The 25,745-nt window shown below is 39.6% G+C and overlaps 1 protein-coding gene across 3 annotated transcripts in view; it reads right to left on the bottom strand.

Annotated features, from left to right (window-relative positions):
- Positions 1-25,745, bottom strand: part of HDGFL3 (HDGF like 3) — a 94,078-nt gene that overhangs the window by 26,490 nt on the left and 41,843 nt on the right. For all 3 annotated transcript variants that reach the window (XR_008539646.2, XM_001149122.8, XM_009429704.5), the window contains exons 2-5: positions 23,919-23,995; positions 17,818-17,956; positions 17,330-17,488; positions 11,134-11,280 (exon numbers count right to left, since the gene is read on the bottom strand). Coding sequence is in view for 2 of the 3 variants with exons in the window: in XM_001149122.8 (XP_001149122.2) it covers positions 11,134-11,280; positions 17,330-17,488; positions 17,818-17,956; positions 23,919-23,995 (522 nt within the window). In the remaining variant the exon portion in view is untranslated. The remainder of the gene's footprint in view (positions 1-11,133; positions 11,281-17,329; positions 17,489-17,817; positions 17,957-23,918; positions 23,996-25,745) is intronic.

The raw sequence follows: 25,745 nt of genomic DNA, 5'->3' as shown, positions 1-25,745 counted from the left end.
AATTTCACTAAATGAATGAACATGTTTGTAAGCACATGTGCACACTGATGGGTATGTTCTCATTCAGACAGCCCAACATGTATACTAAATGGTATATATTATAATAAACGATTCCAGGACCTTCAAAGGAGAGAGAGTTACCAAAACTTCCATCCCCCTAAGATGGCAGAAATATACTTTTTATCCTTCTGCCCCTATTAAAATGAGGAAGTAAATCTCTAAAAAAAAAAGTTTGAAATTTGTGAACTTAAAAAATGGAGTGCCTGGTGACTCCTAATTATTTCTTAACAAAAACACCAGTTATAAGATTATACTCACAGATACTTTGGAGGATCTTCCTCCCTTGTGAAGGAGGAAGACACCCATTAGAACAATGAAAAATTGTTAGTCAACCAAAGAAACTTTTTTTTTTTTGAGACAGAGTCTCGCTCTGTCACCTAGGCTGGAGTACAATGGCGTGATGTGAGCTCACTGCAACCTCCACCTCCCTGGTTCAAGTGATTCTCCTGCCTCAGCCTCCTGAGTAGCTGGGATTACAGGTGTGTGCCACCATGCCCGGCTAATCTTTGTATTTTTAGTAGAGATGGGATTTCACCACGTTGGTCAGGCTGGTCTCAAACTCCTGACCTTGTGATCTGCCTGGCTCGGCGGCCTCCCAAAGTGCTGGGATTACAGGCGTGAGCCACCGTGCCTGGCCGAAACCTTCTTTAACAATGTTTTCTTATTATTACTGTGAAAGGCAATAAATTCTATGTTTATCTTGGTAGAATAATCACAGTAAAAACTACTCAATCCACATCAAAGAATATTTTTGGAACAGGTGGTCCCATGGCAGCCTCATAGTAGTATTAATACCCCAAACAAAGTGAAGGGAGCACCAAGAATGTGACTATAGTTTTAAGGACATGCTTTTTGTGGTCTTTAAACAAGGTGCTGTCAAATGGGTGCTTTGTAAAAGCAAATTACAAAATCTGAGATTAAAAAATTCTCATACCATAATCACTTTGCATCTATGTATTGAAAACTGCATCTTGCTAATTCATCATGGTATATATTCTGGACATGGTACTCTGACTGTCTCCTAGATCTGAAGTCTCCTCTGAGTAAGTAGCCACAAGTGGTTCCTTATGCACTGGTTGCCATGCACCCTTATATTAGATAATGGCTGGAGAATCCAATCGGATTCTCTCTGGAGGTATCTAAATGTGAGGCACACTGAGAGGCTATAGGGTGGCAGCAAAACTGAAGGATACCCAGAACACTGTAAGCAGAAGCTATGAAACAACAGAAGCCGTAAGGATCTTTTCAAGGAGTACCATTTTGATATGAAGGAATGATAATATTCAATATGGCTATGCAGACTCGGCAATTTGGCACGTTATAACAAATAAGTAACTTATTACTTGCAGAAAAACAACTGTTTTTTGCCAATGATAAAATTTGAGTGTTCAGTGAAAACTAGAATTTCAAATCCTCCATGACTGACAGTTTTCCAATATTTAAAGACTTTTTTTTTTAGAGACAGGGTCTTGCTCTTGTGCCCATGCTAAGTGTAGCGGTGTGATCACAGCTCACTGCAGCCTTGAACTCCTGGCCTCAAGCTATCCTCCTGCCTCAGCCTATCAAAGTGCTGGGGTTACAGGTGTGAGCCACCAAACTTGGCCCCAATACTTAAAGACTTTTCTGATGAGATAGGTAGTGATATTAAAAATGTGATTAAAAACATTTTGTACTGAAATGAGTGAATATTTGGAAGACCCAAGTAATTCAGAAAACCTATATTTTCTAACTGGGGGAAAGCTATTCAAAGCGCTAGACAAACAGGCATATGAAGAAAAGCTCAGTATCGCTGATCATTAGAGAAATGCAAATCAAAACTGCAGTGACATACCATTTCACACAACTCAATGGCTATTACTAAAAAGTCAAAAAATAACAGATGCTGGCAAGGTTGCAGAGAAAAGGGAACGCTTATATGCTGTTGGTGGGAGTGTAAATTAGTTCAACCGTTGTGGAAATCAGTAGGGCAATTCCTCAAAGAGCTAAAAATAGAACTACCATTCAACCCAGCAATCCCATTACTGCTTATATACCCAAAGTAATATAAATCATTCTACCATAAAGACACATGCATGAGAATGTTCACTGCAGCACTCGCTATATACAATAGTAAAGAAATGGAATCAACCTAAATGCCCATCAATGACAGATTGGATAAAGAAAATGTGGTACATATATACCATGGAATACTATGCAGCCATTAAAAAGAGTGAGAGCATGTCTTTTGTGGGAACATGCATAGAGCTAGAGGCCATTATCCTTAACAAACTAACACAGGAACAGAAAACCAGATACCACGTGTTCTTGCTTATAAGTGGAAGCTAAATAATGAGAACTCATGGACACAAAGAGGGGAACAATGGACACTAGGGCCTACTGGAGGGTAAAGGAGAGGAGGGAGAGGATCAGAAAAAGTAACTATTGGATACTAGGCTTAGAACCCAGGGTAACAACAAACACCTGTGACATGAGTTAACCTTTAATAATAAATCTGCACATGTACTCCCTGAAGTTTAAAAAAAAAGCAAGACAGTTAAGATACTCATATCACCATTTTTCAATTAAATATCTGTATAATACCAGATTTTCTTCATATACCTTCAACCACAATTACATATTACAATAAAGAGAATGCAGAAATAGATATGAGGATCTAGTTGTCTTCTATCAAATCAGACATTAAAAAGATTTGCAAAAATGTAAAAATGTCATTCTGCAAACTTTTCTGTGAAATGTTATTTTCATAAAAATGCTATTTAAGTAATGGATTTATTATATTAAATGAATTAAGTATTTTTAAAATTTGTTTTTATTTCTAATTAAATAAATATCATTAACGATCACATATATAAACAAAACTCTTTGGGGCCCTCAATAACTTTTTTTTTTGAGACAGAGTCTTGCTCTGTCACCCAGGCTGGAGTACAGTGGCACAATCTCAGCTCACTGCAATCTCCGCCTCCCAGGTTTAATCAATTCTGCCTCAGCTTCCTGAGTAGCTGGGATTACGGGCACATGCCACCACGCCCAGCTAATTTTGTATTTTTTGTAGAGATGGGGTTTCACCATGTTGGCCAGGCTGGTGTTGAACTCCTGACCTCAGGTGACCCACCCACCTTGGCCTCCCAAAGTGTTGAGATTACAGGCCCCTTAAAGGGGGCCAGGTGCAGTGACTCACGCCTGTAATCCAAGCACTTTGGGAGGCTGAGGCAGGCGAATCACTTGAGGTCTGGAGTTCGAGACCAGCCTGGCCAACGTGGTGAAATCCTAACTACGAAAAACACAAAATTGGCCAGGCGTGGTGGCACGTGCCTGCAATCCCAGCTACTCAGGAGGCTGAGGCAGGAGGATCGCTTGAACCCAGGAGGCGGAGGTTGCAGTGAGCCAAGATCGTGCCACTGCACTCCAGCCTGGGCGACAGAGCGAAACTCCATCTCAAACAAACAAACTTTTAATGGTATTAAAGAGGTCCTGAGACCAAGAATAAATGAGAGTAAACGGTGAGAGGTAAGACTGCAAAGATAAACTGGGGTCAGCTGTGAAAGGCATTGTATGACGGAATAAGGAACGCAGACTTAATCTTGTGGGGCACTGGGGAGATATAAGGCAGCAGCCACTATATTGTAGAAAGAACGGGTTCAGGGTCAGAAGAATAAAGGCATGGCCACATGGTAAATCGTTACAGTAAACATTGTAGCTATCATTCCAATGTTTATCCTCTGTCCCTCCCTCCATTTGTGTGGTAGCCTTGTGTTTTGTTTGTTTGTTTGTTTTTAATGATATAAGACTTTATTGTCATTTGAGGGTCTGTTTTCCAAATAATCTCTAGTAAATATATTGGAATAATTACAAATTTTAAGTCCCAACTTACCGATACGGCACGATTCTCAGACCTTCCCCTCCACTGACTGCCAGGCAATCGTCAGCACCAGACAAGGCTGCCCACCACTAGTATCTTTCACTGCAGCCCTCCTGGGCTCAAGCAATTCTCCCGCCTCAGCCCCCCAAGTAGTTGGGACTACAGGCGGATGCCATAGCTGTGTGGTAACCTTGTGATTTAGCGACCTGAATCCAGCTCCAGGAGTGTGGAGAACCTGAATGGTGTGAGCCAGTTCTAATCCTCTTGTATCAGTAGTTGGTTTAGGGATAGGTAGCCTTCTGATATAGTCTCCAATGATTCCTGCCTCCGGTATCTCTACATCACATTCTTGTGTAATCACCGCCCCTTTAGTGTGGGCTGGACCTAGTGACTTGCTTGTAATAAACAGAATGAAGCAAAAGTGATGGGATGTCACTTCTGAGATTAGGTTACAAAAGACTGACTTCTGTTTGCCAGCACTCTCTCTTACTGACACTTTACTGCTTACTCTGATGAAGCCAGCTGCCATGCTGTGAGCTGCCTCATGGTGAGATCCATGGGGCAAGGCATCAGAGGAGGCCTCTGGGAAACAACTCATGAGGAACTGAGGCCTCCAGTCCAACAACCGTGAGGAGCTGAATCCTGCCAGGAACAATTTGAGTGATCTTAGAAGAGGATCCATCCCCAGTTGAGCCTTAAGATGATCTGAGTTCCTGCTGACACCTGGACTGCATTTTGGTAACTCAGTTCCTTTTGCAAGAGACCCAGAGACAGAGGATTTAGCAAGTTGCACCTGAATGGACTCTTGATGAGTCTTGAAAAGATGAGATAATAAATGCTGCTTTAAGTCACTAGGTTTCAGTTACATGGCAATAGATAACTAATACAGCAGGTGTAAGCCAATCAGTGCATGGTGTCCTCCTGGCCACAGATGAGTAACTTTCACCTTCTATCCATATGAATCGAAGGAACTCCAAGCATTCTAGATAAGGGCGCCTGCTCCTTTCTGTCTCCTTCTGCTAGTGGCAGAAGGGAGGAAGTACTCAGAGAGCCTCTGGGAGCAAAAAGGGACCCTCGTAAAAATCTCTTCTTTCTTTCCCTTAACAATATGCATAACATCAACCCATCATCTGCTTTGAGACCATCAGGCTTTTTATCATTATGCCCTTTATCCTAGCTTACTCTGGATACTACAAGATGGGCTCCAGAGCACCCATCACTTCCTGAACTCATATCCCCAGTCAGCTTTGCACAGGTCCTTTTACGGCCTCATTTCTTAACAGAACCCCCAACCCCATTCTTTAATCTCTTCTACTGGGCCCCCTGAAAACCACAGTTAGCCATTAGCAAAACTCCTATATTCTCAATTTGAATTTCCAAGAAATTCCACTCAACAACTTGTTCTAACTAAAACCTGTTTTCTTCTAAGGGCAGTGCTGCCTCTTTCCCTGTAACCCTCTCAAATGGTAGCTCTGTTCTCTCCCACAGCTCTTGTACTACTACTTGCCCTGGAGGTGGAGAAGGTGTCCTTCTTGCTCCTCCCTACTATTTATAAGCTATTCATTCTCTCCCCTGTGCCCTACACTCCCTGAAAATAAAAGCCTCCCAGTTTTGAATCTCAGTGTAAGCTACTCCCCTCCTTCCTGCAATCATCTACAGACTCCCTGGATTATTCTCCTTACTCTTTAAAGATTTCACTTCTGGCCCTCTGTCATTCATCGTAATTCCTGTGATTTCAATATCTACATAGATTATCTTTCTAACATTCTGGTATCTCAGTTCCTTGGTGTCCTCTCTGCCAAAGATCTTGTCTTCTAAGACCCTACCTCAGTCACTCGCTCCCATGGTTTGTTCTTTCTCTTTTTTTCTCTCTCTCTCCCTTTCTTCTTCCTCTTTTTTTTTTTTTTTTTTTTTTTTTTTTTTGAGATAGAGTCTCACTCTGCCGCCCAGGTTGGAATGCAGTGGCTCGATCTTGGCTCACTGCAACCTCTGCCTCCCGGGTTCAAGCGATTTTCATGCCTCAGCCTCCCGAGTACCTGTGACTACAGGTGTGCACCACCATGCCCAGCTAATTTTTGCATTTTTAGTAGAGACAGGTTTCACCATATTGGCCAGGCTGCTCTCAAACTCCTGACCTCAGGTGATCGGCCCACCTCAGCCTCCCAAAGTCCATGGTTCTTTCTTAAAACAAGTGATTCACAACCACTGGGAGTAACTGTAAATACTGTCTTAAGCCACTGTTTTGAAAGCAAAATTATGTAGGCATTTTAGGTTATTACTAAGAACTCTGGGGTTCTACTGGCATTTAACGCACAGGACCATGGGTACTAAATGTCTTGTGATGTAGACAGTGCTCGTACAATGAAGAATTAAGTGTCCCACTGGAAATACTAGTAGCACCTGCACTGTCATCGGCAACTACTGCAACCTTTCCATGATTCTATTCAAATACCTCACTCTTCTATCACCATTTATATTTCCGGCTCATACTCAAACTCTGTTGACTCTCTCCCTTTCTCATTTACATCTTTCCTCTTAACATATGTTGGATTCCATGGTCCATTGTTATAATCCTTGTACACATCCTTGATTCCCTGGCCTCTAATCTTCTTTACCCTACTCTCTGCGAAAACCTTAATTCTAGTTAAATTCAATTATCTGTCCTCTCTGTGACTGAATAATTGAATATGCCTGGAGAAAAACACACAACCATTGTGACCCCTCTCACTTCAAATTCAAGACCACTGGTCTCAAGCAAGCCTTTAGTATTACCTGGCAATTCAACTTCATTTCCCAAGTTCATTCATTCTCTTATTCTTCTAAATGACTATTTTGTACCTTTTTCTCTCTCTTGAATCTTCCAACATTTTTTCCTATTCTCAGTCTCAAATGCTAACCTTGTTCCTTAAGAAAATAGAAGCAATCAGGTAAGAATTTCTACAAGCTCTCACCCCAAGTATCTACTTACCTGTATCCGTGCCCAAATACTCTGCCTTTCCTTCCAATTTAATGGATGAACCAAGGTAGCCCCTCCAGATGTGCACCAGATCTTATACCTTCTTTCTTTTTTTTTTTGAGACAGAATCTCGCTCTGTCACCAGGCTGGAGTGCAGTGATGTAATCTCAGCTCACTGCAACCTCCACCTCCTGGGTTCAAGTGACTTTAGTGCCTCAGCCTCCCGAGTAGTTGGGACTACAGGCACGCACCACCACACTCAGCCAATTTTTGTATTTTTAGTATGGTGTATTTTCACCATGTTGGCCAGGATGGTCTCGATCTCTTGACCTCGTGATCCATCTGCCTCGGCCTCCCAAAGTGCTGGGACTACAGGTGTGAGCCACCGCACCTGGCCCTACCTTCTTGCTTTCTAAAGGACACTGCTTCAGCAATTCTTTCTTACATTATCATTTTGTGATCATTTCTGACTTGGATCATTCTTACTAGCATATGTAAATTCTCTCATCAAGAAAAAAAAAGACCTTCCTTGAACTTCTATCCCAGACCATGACTATTAAATATTTGAAAACTAAAACTATTCAATTAGCCCTACATGATATCAGGACTCATTATAAAGCTACTATAATTAAGAGAGTGTGGTATTGACCAACAGAACAGAATAGAGAACCCAGAGAGAGACCTATGAATATACGACAGATGCACTGCGGATCAGAGAAAAAAGGAAGGACTATGCAATAAATGGTGCTGGTTCAAATGGTTATGCTTAAACAAGACAGAAAAATGCTAGCCATAAAAGGAAAGTCTGATAAAGCTGACTACAATACAATAAAATTTAAAAAGTCTGATTGCTAAAAATATCTATCAGAAAGAAATTGAATAGACAAGCCATAAACTTGGAGAGGATATCTGCAAGAAATGTGATGATCCATGTTAGTTAGAATCTAGAGTATGTAGAGAAGTCCTACAAATCAGTAAGAAATGAAATCCAATAAGAAAATGGGCAAAACCCAAAACACGCGCTGTACAGAAGAGAAAACATGGGTGGTCAATAAACATGAAAGGCAGCTCAACCTTATCATTAATCAGAGAATTATAAATTAACACTATAATGACCATTTTATACTCACTATATTGGCAAGAATTAAAAAGCCTGACTATGCCAAGTTAATCACAGGGAACTCTTCCACACCTCTGGTGAGAATGTCCAACTACTAAGGAAAATAATTTGGCATTATCTTGTAAAGTTAAAATCCATCAACTCACGGCTCAGTATTTTCAGTTCTAGTTACATATCCTAAATAAACTCTTGTACACGTATACTAGGAGACAGGCATGAGAATGCTCACAGCCACACAGTTCATAATAATTGCAAAAAGCTGGCCAGGCACAGTGGCTCACACCTGTAATCCCAGCACTTTGGGAGGCCGAGGCAGGCAGATCACGAGGTCAGGACATCGAGACCACCCTGGCTAACACGGTGAAACCCCGTCTCTACTAAAAATACAAAAAAATTAGCCAGGCGTGGTGGTGGGTGCCTGTAGTCCCAGCTACTTGGGAGGCTGAGGCAGGAGAATGGTGTGAACCTGGGATGCAGAGCTTGCAGTGAGCCGAGATCGCACCACTGTACTCCAGCCTGGGCGACAGAGCGAGACTCCGTCTCGAAAAAAAAAAAAATAATAATAATAATTGCAAAAAGCTGGAAACAACCCAACTGCCCATCAATAGGAGACTGGATAAATAAGTTGTGGTATACCCATAAAACTGAATATTATACAGTAGTTAAAATAGACTACTGCTACACATAACCACATGAAGGAATCTTGGGAAAACAGTGCTGAGTGAATGTCTTAAGTTTTTAAAAAGCTAAAAATAAGTAATACTAAACAATATACTGTTTATACACCTATATGTTAGGCATGGGCAAACATTTCAAAAAGAAAAGGAAATAATACAACATTAGTGCTCATCTCTGGGTAGGAAGAGGGACTGGAAAGAATACATAAATAGATACAAGTTAATTGTGATGTTCTAGTTTTTAGGTTCGGTGGTAGGGTCACTTTATAGCTTTATAACCTTATATTTATATATATTATTTTGTATATAACAAATATATCATTAAAAATAGGCTCTTGCTTCCCACTTGAGCTCTTACTAGCTGTGTGATCCTAGGCCAATTCTTTCAGTCTCAGTTTCCCCAACTAAAAAGCAAAAGCAATACCTGCACCTACCTCCTGAAGTTTGTATGAGGATTAAATGAGATAATGAATGCAGAGCACGCACAATATGTGGCACACAGGATACTAGTGCTAGCTGTAGCAGCTATTATGTTCTAAGGTGCTTTCAAGAATAAATGGTTTTATTAGTGGTTAGAACAATGAATCTACAATGCATAGGATATATAGAATGAAAACGTAATCAGTAAAGTTGAAATCATATGAATGGATAAGATGAACACAAGATGTTTTCAGAGTAGAAGTGTGCCAAGTCAGACTGAAGAAAGGAGCTCTAGAAAGAGACTAAGAAGGAACAGGGAGAGGAAGCGGAACAGATTGGTAACCTGGAGGAAAAGTCAGGAGGAGAAATGTCTGATAGTATTAAATTTTGCAGAGGTGAAAACGAAGACTAAATGAGACGTTGGATCGGGCAAGGAGAGGATCACTAGGAACCTTTACAAGAGCAATTTCAATGAAGTGGTCAAAGAAGAAATAAGAGTGCAAATGGGTTAAGTCATCAGGAGGAGGAGAGGAAATGGAGACTGGGAGAAAAGATCATTCTTTTTACGAAGTTAGAGATGAAGGGAAAAGTGAAAAGGGTAAAATATAAGGTTGAAGGGAGGTATCATCAAGATTAAGGGAGACCTTAGGCTGTTTATAGGCAGAGGGGAAGGAGCCAGTGGAAAAGAAGGTGTGGTATAGAAGAAGGGGACGAATGACTGGGTGTGCTTTGGAGAAAACAGGAGGAGATAATATTCTGAACCATGACAATAGAAAGATGTAAATTAGTGCTTCTCAGACTTTCATGTGCATATGAATTACTTGGGGTTGAGTTAAAATGCAGATTCCGATTCAGAATCTGGAGTTTCGGGCAGGTCTGAGATTCTGCATTTCTAACAAGCTCCTACCTAATGTTGATGCTCCTGGTTCACTGACCACATTCTGAGTATTAAGGGGGTAGGACAACTCTTCCTTTGTCATGAGAAGTGCATCTAGAAATAAGTTTGGTAGTAAAGGGAAGATAAATTGTTGGAGTTGTTGCTATTTGCATATTGAAGCGACCTGACATAAAGGTAGCAGGTGGAATAGAAAGAAAATCAAGTGAGCCAGGTGTTCAAGTTCTCAGTGACTGTTAGCAGGTATATGTCCCTGGGAAGGCTGCTGGCAAAAGTAATGATAGAGGACTACTTATTAAAGAAAAGTCAAGAGGATGAAGATAAGCAGAGGACAGAGTAGGGCTGAGCTGGGTGAGAGGAATAAGAGAACAATCAGAATCATAATACTTTGGGAGTAATTATAGATAACTGGGAGGAAGGAAGAAAAGAGTTGAGAGGTAAACAGGACTGACATGAACAGGCAAGAACTCGGCTGAAACCAGATAAATTTCTTAGGTCATTATTTTTAAATGATTTGACATTGTCTAACTAGTCTTCATAGAGGAAAGACTCATGGAAAATGCATGGGGGCAAAATTTGCCTTCACCAAGTTTTTTACAAAGGTGGACTTACCTGTGCTTTGAAGTTAACAAAGGTTAACAAAAGTTATGAAGAGTCATCGTAGACAAATTTGTCCCTAGGGGTACTTTAAATATCAATATTCAAACATTGCTTGCATATTTAAAGTCCTCATGGGTACATTGAATTACACACTGCTTCTGGGAAAGAAGCAGCAGTATGTAATACTCTATTTTGAACATGCCATTGATTTTGTGATAAAAGAAATACAACTGTTGAATTTTGAGGTGGCATTTCATAATTTCAGTATTTCACATTGTACTTTAAAAAGACTCTAAAGTTAGTATAAAGAAAAATGAACCTGTTCATAGAGATCCAAATTGACAGGCAGGTATAATTCTCACTTGGCTCTTTTGTTCAGACTCTAAGAATTTGATTATATTAAAGGGCTGAGTGGATGCATAAAATAGGGTGAGAATACTTCTCCATTTATCAACACAATGTTTACTAATGCTGACATATGGATGCTGAATCTGAAGCAAAATGTCTTCTAATAGAAGGTAAGAGAAATTATAAGCACATCCTTACCCCTTCACTGGTTTTCTGCAAGTCTGAAGTTGTGTTTCTTGTGTCGTTGCCCGCATCTCCACCCTCAGAGCTGCTTTTGTTTTCCTCTTCTTTGCAGTCTTTGTCATCTTCATCTCCTGGAGATTTCCGGGACTGTTTAGAGGATTTCTAAATGTTTAGACAAGTTAAATATTATAGTCAAAAGCAGAAATCCAAATGTACAAGTAAGAGATGCAGAAATAGCTGACTTGTATCTATCTAGTTTTAGTGGTTGATAGAGGATATACTGACACAACATGTAGTATGCCAAGGCTGAGCTAGGTGACATTGGACAAATCATTTCACCTCATTGGACCTCAGTTTAGCTGGAAAGGAAGCAGAAGTGGGCTAGGTGACCTCTTAGTTATTTCCAGCAATGTGATATTAAAAGCACAAAATGAAGATTAATGTACCTAGAACACTGTCAATGAATAAATACAGCTGGATGGACACCACCTTAAGAAGGCTACAGAACTGGAAGGTACCCTAAAGGTCATCTTGTCCTCCCCATCATTTTATAGTAGTGGAAATTGAAAGAAGTGAGGTGAACTATCCAAGAGAATATATAGATATTCATGCTGGAACACCTCTTGAAGCTGTTTGGCTAATGGGATACCCAGAATCATCTTGATAAAACTGTTTGATATAAACTAATCTTTTCAATTGTGGAGCATTATTTAAGAACTCAAGGCCATACTGGTGAACCAGTCCTTTTTCCTTGTCATCTTGCATTTGAAAACAAGATGAACTCTAGAGGAAGATGAAAATACAATTAGTTTGCCTCAAGAGTTGCTTGGCAGCATTGCATTAAAATTATAGAAAGCTGGCCCCAATTGTGCGCCTTAAGAAAGTAAAATATAGTGTTTTTCTACACTTCCTCTTTGAGACATTTTAAGAGTCTTCAAGCACGTTGCAAGTAAGAGGTAAGGCAAAACTGATTTTGCCAAGTTACTTCTGGTCTTCCAGAAACGAATGAGCAAACTGAAGCTTCTTCAGATAATCAGTTTTTAAAAATGCAACTTTAAAAGAGAAAACATAGGCCAGGCATGGTGGCTCACGCCTGTAATCCCAGCACTTTGGGAGGCTGAGGCGGGTGGATCACCTAAGTAAGGTCAGGAGTTTGAGATCAGCTTGGCCAACATGGCAAAACCCTGTCTCTACTAAAACTACAAAAATTACCTGGGGCTGGGCGCAGTGGCTCACGCCTTTAATCTCAGCACTTTGGGAGGCTGTGGTGGACAGATCATCTAAGGTCAGGGGTTTGAGACCATCCTGGCCAACATGGTGAAACCCTGTCTCTACTAAAAATACAAAATTAGCTGGGTGTGGTGACGAGAGGCCTGTAATCCCAGCTACTTGGGAGGCTGAGGCAGGAGAATCACTTGAACCTGGGAGGTGGAGGTTGCAGTGACACTCAAGCCTGGGTGACAGAGTTAGACTCTGTCTCGAAAAAAAAAAAAAAACCAAAAAAAGAGAAAACATCCTCTAGCTGTGTGGCAGAATATATAATTAAACTGTTTCTATTTTACTTAACTGAAACTACCAGCCAAGCCCAAAATGTCAGTTTAAAATGTGATTTTTACTTTTTACATGAAGGGAAACAGGGATTTAATAATACAAATGTGGAGTATTTCAAGTGACGATCAAGAATGACAATAGTAAAAGTGAAACACTTTCTCTTTATAGTATAATTATTAAAATGTAGCAACTGCTTTATATAGTGATTTTCAAATAACAGTCCTCAATACGCAGTTCTTTTTTTTTTTTTTTTTTTTTAAGACGGAGTCTCGCTCTGTTGCCCAGGCTGGAGTGCCGTGGGGCTATCTCGGCTCACTGCAAGCTCTGCCTCCTGGGTTCACACCATGCCATTCTCCTGCCTTAGCCTCCCGAGTAGCTGGGACTACCGGTACCTGCCACCACGCCCGGCTAACTTTTTTGTATTTTTAGTAGAGATGGGGTTTCACTGTGTTAGCCAGGATGGTCTCGTTAGCCAGGATGGTCTCGATCTCCTGACCTCATGATCTGCCCGCCTCGGCCTCCCAAAGTGCTGGGATTACAGGCGTGAGCCACCATGCCTGGCCCCTGGCAGTTCTTATAATAATGAACAACTCCCTAAAATTTCTAATGCTCATAAAGGATCTTTATGAGTAACCTTATAAATTAGTTTATAAGTATTACAATTTGGCATGTATTTGGGATATACAGAATAGAATTAGGGCATTACTAGTGTTTTATTAATGACTCACAACATTTAGTATTCTATGAAGAAATCTGGTTGCCAAGCTCTATTTGGTAATCTTGAAAAGTTTTTCAGATTACTGAAACTCCTGTAATTTTGGAGAAGGACTCAGTTTTATCAGTGTGGTCCTAAATTGGTTATGTGTTTGATTTTTGCTATCTTTGTTTTTTTAAACTAAAATTACTGGTGGTTTATCAACATCAGTTTAGTTTGTTGTGAGGCTCTCATTAGTCCTATTGTAAATAGTAAATAATTTGTATGCAAAATATTTTTGACCTATGATTTTCCAGTATCTGCTATGACTCAAATATGAATAATCCATAGCCTTACTGCTAAAAAGAGAAGACATATAATCTCCCTCAAATCTACTATAGCATGACTTTTCATTATGATTACTGAGCGTTTTCCTTAGAAAACTGAAATTAGGTGAGGTAGAGGAGACAGGTGTGGGGCCTTTTCCTCTACCCAACTGGAATGTAGTAAAAAAAATTTTGTGAGCCACTAATTTTCCATGCAAAGGAAGACTATTCAACTCTTAAGAAATAGACATAAAAACTGGCCGGGCACAGTGGCTCACACCTGTAATCCCAGCACTCTGGGAGGTTGAGGCGGGCAGACTGTTTGAGCTCAGGAGTTTGAGACCAGCCTGGGCAACATGATAAAATCCGGTCTCTACTGGAAAAAAAAAAAAAGCAAAAATAAAAAAGCAAAAAAGCAGCGTGTGGTGATGTACGCCCGTGGTCCCAGCTACTGGGGAGGCTGAGGTGGGAGGGTAGCTTGAGCCCAGGGGGCAGAGGTTGCAGTGAGCTGAGATTGCACCACTGCACACCAGCCTGGGTGACAGAGCAAGACCCTGTCTCAAGACAAAGAAAAAAAAAAAAAGGAAAAATCACCGTATTTGTTTTTTAAAAAGCATTTGGGAAGCAAAAGAGAACAATGAAGTTATGCTAGGCGAGCGGTTCTCTAAATGTGGTTCCCAGATCAGCAGGATAAGCCTCACCTGGAAATTTGATTCCCAGACCCCACCCTAGACCTTCTGAAATAGAAATTCTGGGGATGGGCTTCAACAATGTTTCTATTTTACTTAACTGAAACTACCAACCAAGCCTAAAATGTCATGTTAAAATGTGGTGATTTTTACTTTTTACAAGAAGGGAAAACAGGGATTTAATGATACAAATGTGGAGTGTTTCCAGTTAAGATCAAGAATGATAGTAAAAGTGAAAAACTTTTTGTTCTCCTAGTAAATACAGTATAACTATTCAATGTGGCAAGCTTGTCAAACAATGTAAGCTTGTCTTTATAAGTCTTCCATGTAATTCTAAAACATGTAACAGTTTGAGAACCATTATGCTAGGTTATTTCATTGATATTAAAAATAAAAAGCTATTCTTTTTTTTTTCCCCCTTTTGAGACAGGGTCTCACTCTGTTTCCCAGGCTGGAGGGCCGTGGCATGATCATGGCTCAGTACTCGCCTGGACTCCTGGGCTCATGCAATCCTTCCACCTCAGCCTCCCAAGTAGCTGGACTACAGGTGTGAGCAATCACTCCTGGCTAATTTTATTATTTGTGGAGATGAGGTCTCACTATGTTGCCCAGGCTGGTCTCAAACTCCTGGGCTCAAGAGATCCACTTGTCTCAGCCACTCAAAGTGTTGGGATTACAGGTATGAGCCATTGTGCCCAGCCAAAAGGCTATTAAATGATCATGAAGTTGTAATCTTCAAGGAAAGCAAAGGAAATGATCCCTTAATTTAAAATAGATAAACATTAGTAAGCTAAGTGTGTCTTTACCCTTTCTCTGCTTTAAATTTTAAGTCCACCCAGGTGGAGCCCCATTACTTTTGGTCTTTGTAACAAGCAATAAAATAATGGCATTTAAAAGCCACATATCCACACTATTAAATGCCTAGGCAACATTAGGTAGCTTAGATAATTTAGGGCTGCACAACACATTAGGTGGAAGCTCAGCAGGCAATCACAAATTAAGTAAAATCAATTCAAGTAGGTGTTTATATGAAGTCCAAAATGCTAAACGAAATTCAGCTTAAAAAAGTAATTACAATGGAAGATAAAGTCTGACAAGAAAAATTCTAATTACTTTGTAGTCATTTGCAAACTTTATCCCCATCCAAGGCAATCACATGTTTTTCATTAGGTACACAGGAAACAATGCTGCATTCACACAATTCTGCCTGTATGCCAGTTGGGTAAGATTTTATATACTGCCAAAATAAATGCTGATAATCTAATAAACTCTAGGTACTTGTTTTTAGAGTTTCCTAAGTGTATTCAGTCACTAAACACCAGAATTTAAATAGAAGTAATTTATCCAGGTATTCAATCATGTGACAGACCAATTATAGTGAAACCTGTACCAATCTTTGGTCTTCAAGGATCCATTTATCTTGCTTTCAGTTTCTAAAAGGTGAATAATTTTCACAATCTCAGAGTTCTTTCCATTGTATTTCTGAATTACCATATGAAAAAACCTAGACTTTCAATTTGTAAATCTAGGATCATGTCATTCCTCTGTTTAAAATCTTCAAGTATTGTTAGATTCGGAATAAAATCCAAATTTCTCATTATGGCCTACAAGTCTGCATAATTAGGCCTTTGCCAGCCTTTCCCCCTTGGTCATGATTCTCCAGCCACACCTTCTTTCAATACAGGAAAAACATGCTAAACTCTTCCCTGCCTCAGAGTTTTGATGCTACATTCCTTTCCCTCTGCCATATATGGCTTCTCCTCCTACTCTCTTCTTTGAGGTCTCAGTATAAACTACACGTTTTCAGAAAGCCCTGGCCACCCTATCTAAAATAGGGGACCTATTTTAGGTCCCCCTGCTCCCATTCAATTCCTTCACACCCTTTCACAATTTATTATTTACGTGATTACTGTGTGCTACCCCCACTCTCTGTTGTACTATAATTTATGTGAAGGCAGGAATGGAGTTGCTCACCGCTGTATACCTAGTCTGGTGTCTGGAATAGACTAGGTGATCAGGAAATAAAAGAACTGAATAAATAAACAGCCAAAGCACATTCTTTGAAGCAGAATGACAAGTAAAAATATATCTTTTTACAGTCATGTCACATAGTAATGTTTGGTCAGTGACAGACCACATATACGAAGCCTTGATGTGTGGTAGGCTGTACCACCTACATTTGTGTAAGTATACTCTATGTTGTTTGTACAATGACAAAATTGCCTAATGATGCATTTCTTTTTTTTTTTGAGATGGAGTCTCGCTCTGTCACCCAGGCTGGAGTGCAGTGGCACGATTTTGGCTCACTGTAAGCTCCGCCTCCTGGGTTCATGCCATTCTCCCACCTCAGCCTCATGAGTAGCTGGGACTACAGGCGCCCGCCACCATGCCCAGCTAATTTTGCTTTTATATTGTTAGTAGAGATGGGGTTTCACCGTGTTAGTCATGATGGTCTCGATCTCCTGACCTTGTGATCCGCCTGCCTCAGCCTCCCAAACTGCTGAGATTAAGGTGTGAGCCACCGTGCCCAGCCATGATGCATTTCTTAGAACCCCATAGTTAAGTTACATGTGATGCATTTACACATATAGTACATAGACATAGTCTTGAATTATATTGTGTCTCCTACATTTCTCAATTCTTTAGAGCTCGTCTGGAGGTTACTGTAGGAGGCAAAGCTACTCATATATCCTTAACTAAAGAACAGTCAGTCCTCCTCCAACTAAAAAGGTGGTATTTTCAGGGCCAAATCAGCCCTAAAGAGTCAACAGTCAGATTGCTCTAATATCTAAGGTTACCTGACTTCCCTCTGCTGTATTTTGTCCCTAAAGGCAGAGGCTCCATAGAATTTAGTATATTTCTATGTACCCAATAAACACATGGAAAATAATCTAAAAATGTTTAATGGATATGCATATAACATTAATAACAATGAGAAGTTTCTTAGTAACCTTTGAAGTATATGACTTTTTCCGTTTTGAGCCTGCTTTTTCATTCTTTCTTTTGCCTTTTCCATCTTCTTCTACTCTATCACCTTCTTCCTCACTGCTTGCATCTGCAGTATTTCCACCTTCTCCCTCAGTTTCTGAAGAGCTCTGTTGCTGAATTGCCTAAGAAATAATAAAATATTAGCTGATTACATTTTTGAAAAAATAGCAAAGAACAAACACTGAAAAGAACTACTCTGTTTTCATTTGAAAGGGTTCCACTTACTCGGAAGATTTTCAAAAACAAAGGGCTGTCAAACTGAATTTTCCAATGGACACTTGATTTGAACCCTTCTGATTAAGAATTACATTTAATCCAAAATGCTACTGGAGTCAAAAAGAATTGTGACTTCAAGGTAACTATTAGTAGAAAGGACGTATAAGAAAGATTTGAAAAAGCGTTAAAACCAAAGAAATGAGATATAGCAAGTGACAAGGAAGTAAACCATTACCTGGTAGCCAGTAAACTTTACTCCTGGGTTATTTTCTATTTCCCACAATCCTTCGTTAAATCCTTTCCGTTTGTTTGACTTTCCAAACTTGTCTTTGTACTCCTTATAAGGAAAAAGGTCTTTGGGACCTAGAAATGCACTGCAGAGACATATTAGAAATAGAATTGACACACTGACCTTCAAAGGTAAGATATTTTAAATATCAGTATCAGTGAAGATGTCACAGCATACTATAGCAAACAAATCTAAAGTACATATAAACCCTTCAAGTTAGGCACATATTACGAGGTGTTTCAGACACATACTTCAAGGCAGAAAAAATGGATAGCTGAGCATACAAGCCAGCCACCTGGATTGCGCTACTTTGATTTTACTTTTAAATTATCAATATCTTCATTTAAAAACTGATTTTTAGTTACATAAGTAGAATTAAATATGTCTACTTTGGCCACTTAAATCATCATCTTAAACCAAGATTTATCTATGTTAATCTTACCACAGGTAAGGGTTTTGTGAAATTCACAGTAAAAATATAAATGCTAGAATAAAAAAAAGATTTTAACTCTCTATATAGTAATTCCCCACTTAACTGTGGTTTTGCCTTCTGTGGTTTTAGTTACCCATGGTCAACTGTGGTCCAGTGGAAAATGAACAATTCATAGGTTTTAAATATTACACCCCTCTGAGTAGGCGATAAAATCTCACACCCACTCCATCCTGCCTGGGACATGAATCATCCCTTTGTCCAGCATATCCATCATATTTGCACTACCTTCCCACTAGTTACTTAATAGCTATCTCTGTTATCAGATGGAAAAATCATAGTATATATAGGCTTCATACTATCCACGGTTTTAGGCATCCACTGGAGGTCTTGGAATGTATCCCCTACAGATAAAGGGGGCACTACTGTACCACGTTAGTATATTTATTCACTATTATTTCTTTCTTTTTTTTTCAGATAGAGTTTTGCTCTTGTTGCCCAGGCTGGAGTGCAATGGTATGATCTCGGTTTACTGCAACCTCCATCTCCCGGGTTCAAGGGATTCTCCTGCCTCAGCCTTCCAAGTAGGGGATTACAGGCATGCTCCATCACATCTGACTAATTTTGTATTTTTAGTAGAGACGGGGTTTCGCCACATTGGTCAGGCTGGTCTCGAACTCCTGACTTCAGGTGATCCACCTGCCTCGGCCTCCCAAAGTGTTGGGATTACAGGCATAAGCCACCGTGCCCAGCCTATTATTTCTATAAATTAAAAAATCATTTTAGTGTTTAATGAGGCACTAAGAAAAAAATTAGAAGTGACAAAGCAGATAGACTTTTATCCAATTTAAACCACATCCTAAATTAATCACAACCAAGAAAAAAAAAGAAGTTAGAACAAATTCTGAGCCTGGCTAATAGATGTGAGCATTCAAATCAGAGTCTTTAGCATTAGGCCACAGTTCTGGCTGACACCCCTAGAGCTAACTTCTCAAACTGAGATTCACACATTCCTTCATTCAACAAACATTGATTGAACGTTTGTTAATACAATGTGCCAGGCACTATTCCAGAGGAGCTACAGGGAACAAAGAGACAAACATCTCTGTTTTCTTGGAGCACATGTTCTAGTGGCAGGGGTGGGGGTTTGGACAATAAAAAGATAAAATATATAGTATGTGTGCTAAAAAAAATAAAGCAGAGAAGGATGGGAAGAATAGGAGATGGATTTTATAATTATAGATATACAGATCAAGGAAGGCAAAGGGAATAGCTAAGTAAAGAACAAAGAAAGTGAAGGAACAACTCATGCAGTTACCTGGAGAAGAAAAGAACAAGTTGAAGAAGAGCAAGTACAAGGTCCCTCAGGTGGGAGAGGAAGAGTGCCTCATAAGTTTGAGAAACAGAAGAGGTCAGTGTGGCTAGAGTGAAATGAGTGAAGGACGACCGGTGTAAGACAGGTTAACAGAGTGGGGGCACAGATTATTTAGGGCCTTGAAGGCCACTATAAAGGCTTTGAGTGAGATGGGAAGCCATTAAAGGTTCTGAGAAGTGGCAATTTATGTCTTAATAGGATAACTTTGGCTGCTGTACTGAAAACAGACTGAAGACTTAGTTACTACAGTAGAAGCAGGGAGACTAATTAGAAGGCTTCTGAAGTAATGATGGTGACTTGAACCAGGGTGTAAGCAGTACTGTTGGTAAGAAGTGGTCAGATCCTGAATTCATTCTCAAGAAAGAGCATCAAGATTTGTTGATGGGCTGCATATGGCATATGTGAGAAAGGGTAGAGGAGCTGAGGATATCTCTAAGGTTTTTTTTTTTTTTGAGACGGAGTCTCACTTTGTCGCCAGGCTGGAGTGCAGTGGCACGATCTCGGCTCACTGCAACTTCCGACTCCCTGGTTCAAGCGATTCTTCTGCCTCAGCCTCCTGAGGACCTGGGATTATAGGCACACGCCACCATACCCAGTTAATTTTTGTATTTTTGGTAGAGACGGGGTTTCACCATGTTGGCCAGGATGGTTTTGATCTCCTGACCTTGTGATCCGCCCACCTCAGCCTCCCAAAGTGCTGAGATTACAGCCATGAGCCACCACACCTGGCCATCTCCAAGGTTTTAGACTGAGAAATAAGAAGGAGTTGGTATTTACCGAAATGGAAATATTTTGGGGGGGAACAATATTTGGGGGCAAAAAACTCAGTTTTGAATGCTACATTTAAAATCCAGTTTAGACATCCAAGTGGAGATGTCACGTAGCTGGAGAGAGGACTCTGGAGTAGAGGGGAAATGTGTAAGCTGGAGATGTAAATTTGGAAATTATCAGTAAAGAGAAGATACTGAAAGCTTTCAGACAAGAGGTTAACAGTTTACTATTGATCTCTGTAAATTCCATTTTCTGCCTGGGTCTCAGGGTTGATCCCTCGCATTGTGCAGCTGATCAAAAACTTCAAGTTCATTAAAACTCCTGGGTAAGCTTTCTGACCCCAGAGCGGTTTAAGAAGCACCAAACTTTTAAGAAGCACCAACCTTTTCCTTATTGTTCACCTTTAATTGCTCAGTCAGCATGATTCTACCTCATTGAACCCAGAAATAATTTATTACATTACTGGACATCTTAATAAAAAAAAGTCAAAGTCTTGCTTGATAAACTGAACACAATAAATGGACTTTGTGTATGGCAACTTCACTTTTAGAAGAATTTGTCGTGAATTATTAGACTCTAGCTTTTGACCTTCCCCAGTCTTTGACTCTATGCTTAAGAAATAACTGTGGGCTAAGCTGCCTGGTATTCACATCAGCTACTTGACGCTAATCAGGGCTTGCCTATACTTCTTTTTTTGGGCAGGGGAGAAAGGGTCTCTCACTGTAGCTTTGGCTTCCAGGCTCAAGTGATCCTCCCACCTCAGCCTCCTGAGTAGCTAGGACTACAGCCACCATGCCTGGCTAATGTTATTTTTTTGTAGAGACGGGATCTCACTATATTGCCCAGGCTAGTCCCGAACTCCTGAGCTAAAGTGATCCTCCAGCCTTGGCCTCCCAAAGTGCTGGTATTACAGGCATGAACCACTGCACTCAGCTGCCTATACTGTAATAATGCCACAAGAGTCAGGGCTAATGGTCATTATTTTTTGATGAAAGAGTTAACAATTTTTGCCCTCTTTATTTTTATCTTGTCCCACTTTTGGATGTATGAGATGGACGTCTTCCTGTTACAGGAAGCACTCTTTTATGAATAAATGATACATTTTTACTAGCATTCCGCAGGAATGACTTTAACTGACAACTGGCCACGTTAGCTACTGCCAGCAAGAGGGAGCCTGAACGAACTGTTCTAAAACAAGTTGTAATTTTTTGATAAACAACCCTGTTTTTTTCTGGATTATAGATAATTGTGTAAATCAAATCCCCTCTCAATTGGTTAATTGCTATTATGTTTTAAAATTTTTTAAGCGTAGAAAAGAAAATACATTTTTTCAAAGCTAAATGCACTGAGGATGATATATTTTTCCATGTTAAGGGTTCCTTGAAAATTGTCTAGACTAAAACTACTGGGTTTATGTTAGAAGCAGAAGAACTTGAGGCTCCAGTCACCTACCTCAGAATTAGAACAGATTCAAAGTCATGTCCTGAGGAAAATTCTGGTCGTGCCTAGGGTACTCCTTTAGCTGAACCAAACGTAGCCTTCTTGTTAAGCTCACCTCACTTTTCACATACCTCCCCTGCATCATTTAACTAATTTTAATTTAATTGATAGCTATTTTTTAAACACCTACCATGGGCCAGGCACTGTGTTAAGCACTGTGTAAGTAGAGTAAGAAACACTGACATAATTTCTGCCTTCAGAGAGGGTGAACATTCATACTTGCCAGGGCAAGTATAATCTCAGGTTCAGGGACACCCAATACTTAGTAACTAAGTTCAGTAGAATCAATGTTATGACAGGTTTTTTGAAGTTAATTCTCCCCCAGGTATTTTTAAATCTGCCTCTGGATGATCAAACCAGCAAAAAAATCACATACAGACTACTGTACAACCAGATCACTTGGAGATGGGTTCTAAAAAAATCAAACCAATGGTACAAAAATAAAATGGGGGCGGGAATAAGGAAAATGCAAAAATATGCATCATAAAGCCCTATACATTTATTATAGGTAAAACTTATTTCTAAGCTTTCTAGCAACCTCTCTTAAGGAGGAAAACATGATCGGTTGCATAGTCCATAATGTCTATTACATAAAAATAATACAAAAGTAAATAAAACTTCCTGAGAGAAATTACAATTATTTCTCTCATGAAAAAAAGTCTGTCTTGAGAGGCTTCTCCTAACTCTCTTTCAAGACAAGAATGAGGAAGATGTTGGGTGGCAGAGACAACAAGCTAAGAAAGTTCATGCTAGGCTCTACTAACGTTCAAATGAACATAAGTGATGACCCTGAATTTGAAGACTTAAAAATTTTGTGACAGTTTTTAGCTTTTCTCCACATTTCCAATTTGTTCCATTTGTTTTTTGTTGTAAATAACCATATCCGTTCCCAGTGTGTCAAAGATTGCCAACTATTCCACAGTATTCATGCTCTTCTTTTTTCCTATACTGAATATTCCTTCCAATTTTTAAAGCAGGATACAGAGTTGCCCAGCTAGAGACCGTTTCTCAGCTTCCCTTGTAGCTAGATGTGGCCACATCACCAAGTTCTTGTCACTGGAATGAATGCAAGTGTAAATGATGTACAGTAAGTCCACACTTAATGTCGATAGGTTTTTGGAAACTGTGACAACACTGAACAAAAAGAAGTTAGTTGACAGCCTGCTGTCTGATGTTTCCTTTAAAGTCGCAGTTTCCAGGAACCTATCAACTTAAGTGAAGATCTACTGTATGTAACTTCCTGTCATTTCCTTACAAGGAACTACTTGTTCTTCACCTCTTCTCTTTCCTCCTTCCCACTGCCTGCAAGATGCACATGTGCTGCTGAGCCAGTTTTGTTTTAGCGGTTAATGACAGGACAAGAAACAGAAGCAGCTCCGGTCCCTAGGGCAAAGTAGTCTACCCACCCCAATCTACCTGCCTACCTCTGAATTATTTCAAAAGAAAGAAATAAACTTCTATATTATTTGAGACATTGTATTTTTAGGTTCCTTTATTACATCAGTGTAGTCAGTACACCAACAAATACAGTTAGAAAACCTAAAAAAGGTGGTATATTTCCTTGAGGGCCCAACAAGGTGAAAGAGCCAGAGAGAACATAACTTTGTTCTGTGAAATATGAATGGAAAAAACTTCTCTGGAAGGGAAATATATAAGAGCAATAGAAGAAATTACTGGGAGTGGTACAGAAACCACTCTAGGACTTAAAAGTGTCCTAGAGGAGACTTGTGGGTGATGACCAACATTTAAGCAGAAACACAAATGACATTCAAAAGCAAAGATACGCTTTTAGTCATAAAGACTTCTATCATGAAAACTATTTACATTAACAAAAATACATTATTAACTTTGGCAATTTTATATAACTGATTATAATGATTTTAATAAGATGTAAGATGTCAGAGATCATCCGTAACAATGTAGCGTAGCAGAGTCAAGTTAGAGCTGTTGAAACTATTTTTGCTAACTTACGTTTCATGGGTGCCAAAAAAGAAGATAGGATACTTGTTTGCTGGAGGCTTCACAGCGCCCTCTGGGAGTTCATCAATCTATGAAAGATAAATTTAGTTACTGAGTGAGTGGTTATCATAAATACAATGTGAGCATTGTTCTGATAATTTACTGCTAATTTCAAAATAAAATCAATCAAAACTCAGATAGTTTTTTAGAACTTTACAAAATGATTCTAAATTTCCTATTTGGCCCACCACATGGAAGTCAACTCTAGGAATGGATTACAACCATTATAATAATTTATAAGCAGGAGCCAAAACTACTCATTTCCTTTGACTCAACAGAATTACTCCAGGGAATCTGTCCTAGTGAAAAATTAGAGTAACCAAAAAAAAAAAAAAAAAAAAAAAGAATACAAAAAGATGTGATTCTTTTGAGTAACAGTGAATACATATACATCCCTAGAAACATAAATAATGCATAACAGAATTATAAAAACTTAACTTGATGAACTATTATGCAGTCATTAAAAGACATCATCTCTTGCCTGGACTACTACAAGTCTCTCCTCCCATCCATTTAAAGTAGAATTCCCTTTGAAAATGCACATCTGATTATGTCACTTCCTTACTTCAAATCTGTCTATAGCTTCTCATTGCTTACAGCATTCCTAGCTGTACATCTGACTCACTTATGGAGCTTTAAAAAAATAAAGATATTTCAGCCCTTCCTTCCTCAGATCTACCAATTCTTATTTATAGCTGAAGTTGAGAATCTCTAATAGGATAAAGTCAAAATTCCTTAGAATACTATATAATTACACATACATTATTCCTTAGAATGTTTCAAGAAAGGTTTTGACCAGTCTAAACTCCTGTCACTTTTCTCTCCTCATGCCATGATTCGGCAGTGTGAAACTGCATGGAGTTGTTTATAAGCATGCTATTTTATTTCATGTAGCCTTCTCTGATGGTTGAACTTCTCATCTTTCAGACCTACAATGTTCAATTACAAAAGTGAGTATTTACAAGAAGAAAATAAACCACAACAAAACTGCCAGAACTTTTCTTCTGAGACGCCATCAGGCAAGTTCCCAGAAATGCTTACATAGAAATGCTTTCTGGTTATACCCCAGCTTCCCCTCTCTACCTCAAACATGACAACTCCCAGCATTCACAGGTGTCTAGCAAGTGGGGAACCCTGAAATTTACGTTTCATTAGCTTCATTGTAAATCCACCTCTGTATGTCACTCTCTCAAAGCAAGATCTATGTACAAGTCTTGGGTACAACTCTGTCACTTATTGGCTGTGTGATCTTGGGCCAGTCACTCAACTGCAGTTTCTTTATCTCTTCACATATAACTACAGACACTCAGCATACAGAGTTGCTGTGGGCAAATGAATGGTAGTTTAGAATCTCTAGCACATACCAGTTGCTTAATAAATGCCAGGTAGTTGTTAACTGTTATTATTAGCTATCAGAACCCCTAGAGAAAGAGCAGCTCTCCCCATGTGGCTTACAAAACCCTCCACTACCCACCTCTTATCAACTGACTTCTCTGAATTTCCCCCATTGTTCCTGTCTGCCCTGTAAAGCTACATGACATGGCTGGGTGCAGACACATTTTAAAAATCACTTCTTTTACTAAAAATGCAAAAAAGTAGCCGGACATGGTGATGGGCACCTGTAGTCCCAGCTACTCAGGAGGCTGAGGCAGGAGAATGGTGTGAACCTGGGAGGCGGAGCTTACAGTGAGCCGAGATTGTGCCACTGCACTCCAGCCTGGATGACAGAGCAAGAATCCATCTTCCAAAAAAAAAAAAAAAAAAAAGGAAAGAAATAGA

This window comes from Pan troglodytes, chromosome 16 (genome assembly GCF_028858775.2).
Source record: "Pan troglodytes isolate AG18354 chromosome 16, NHGRI_mPanTro3-v2.0_pri, whole genome shotgun sequence".
NCBI lineage: Eukaryota > Metazoa > Chordata > Mammalia > Primates > Hominidae > Pan > Pan troglodytes.
This window is presented reverse-complemented; position numbering and strand designations above follow the sequence as displayed.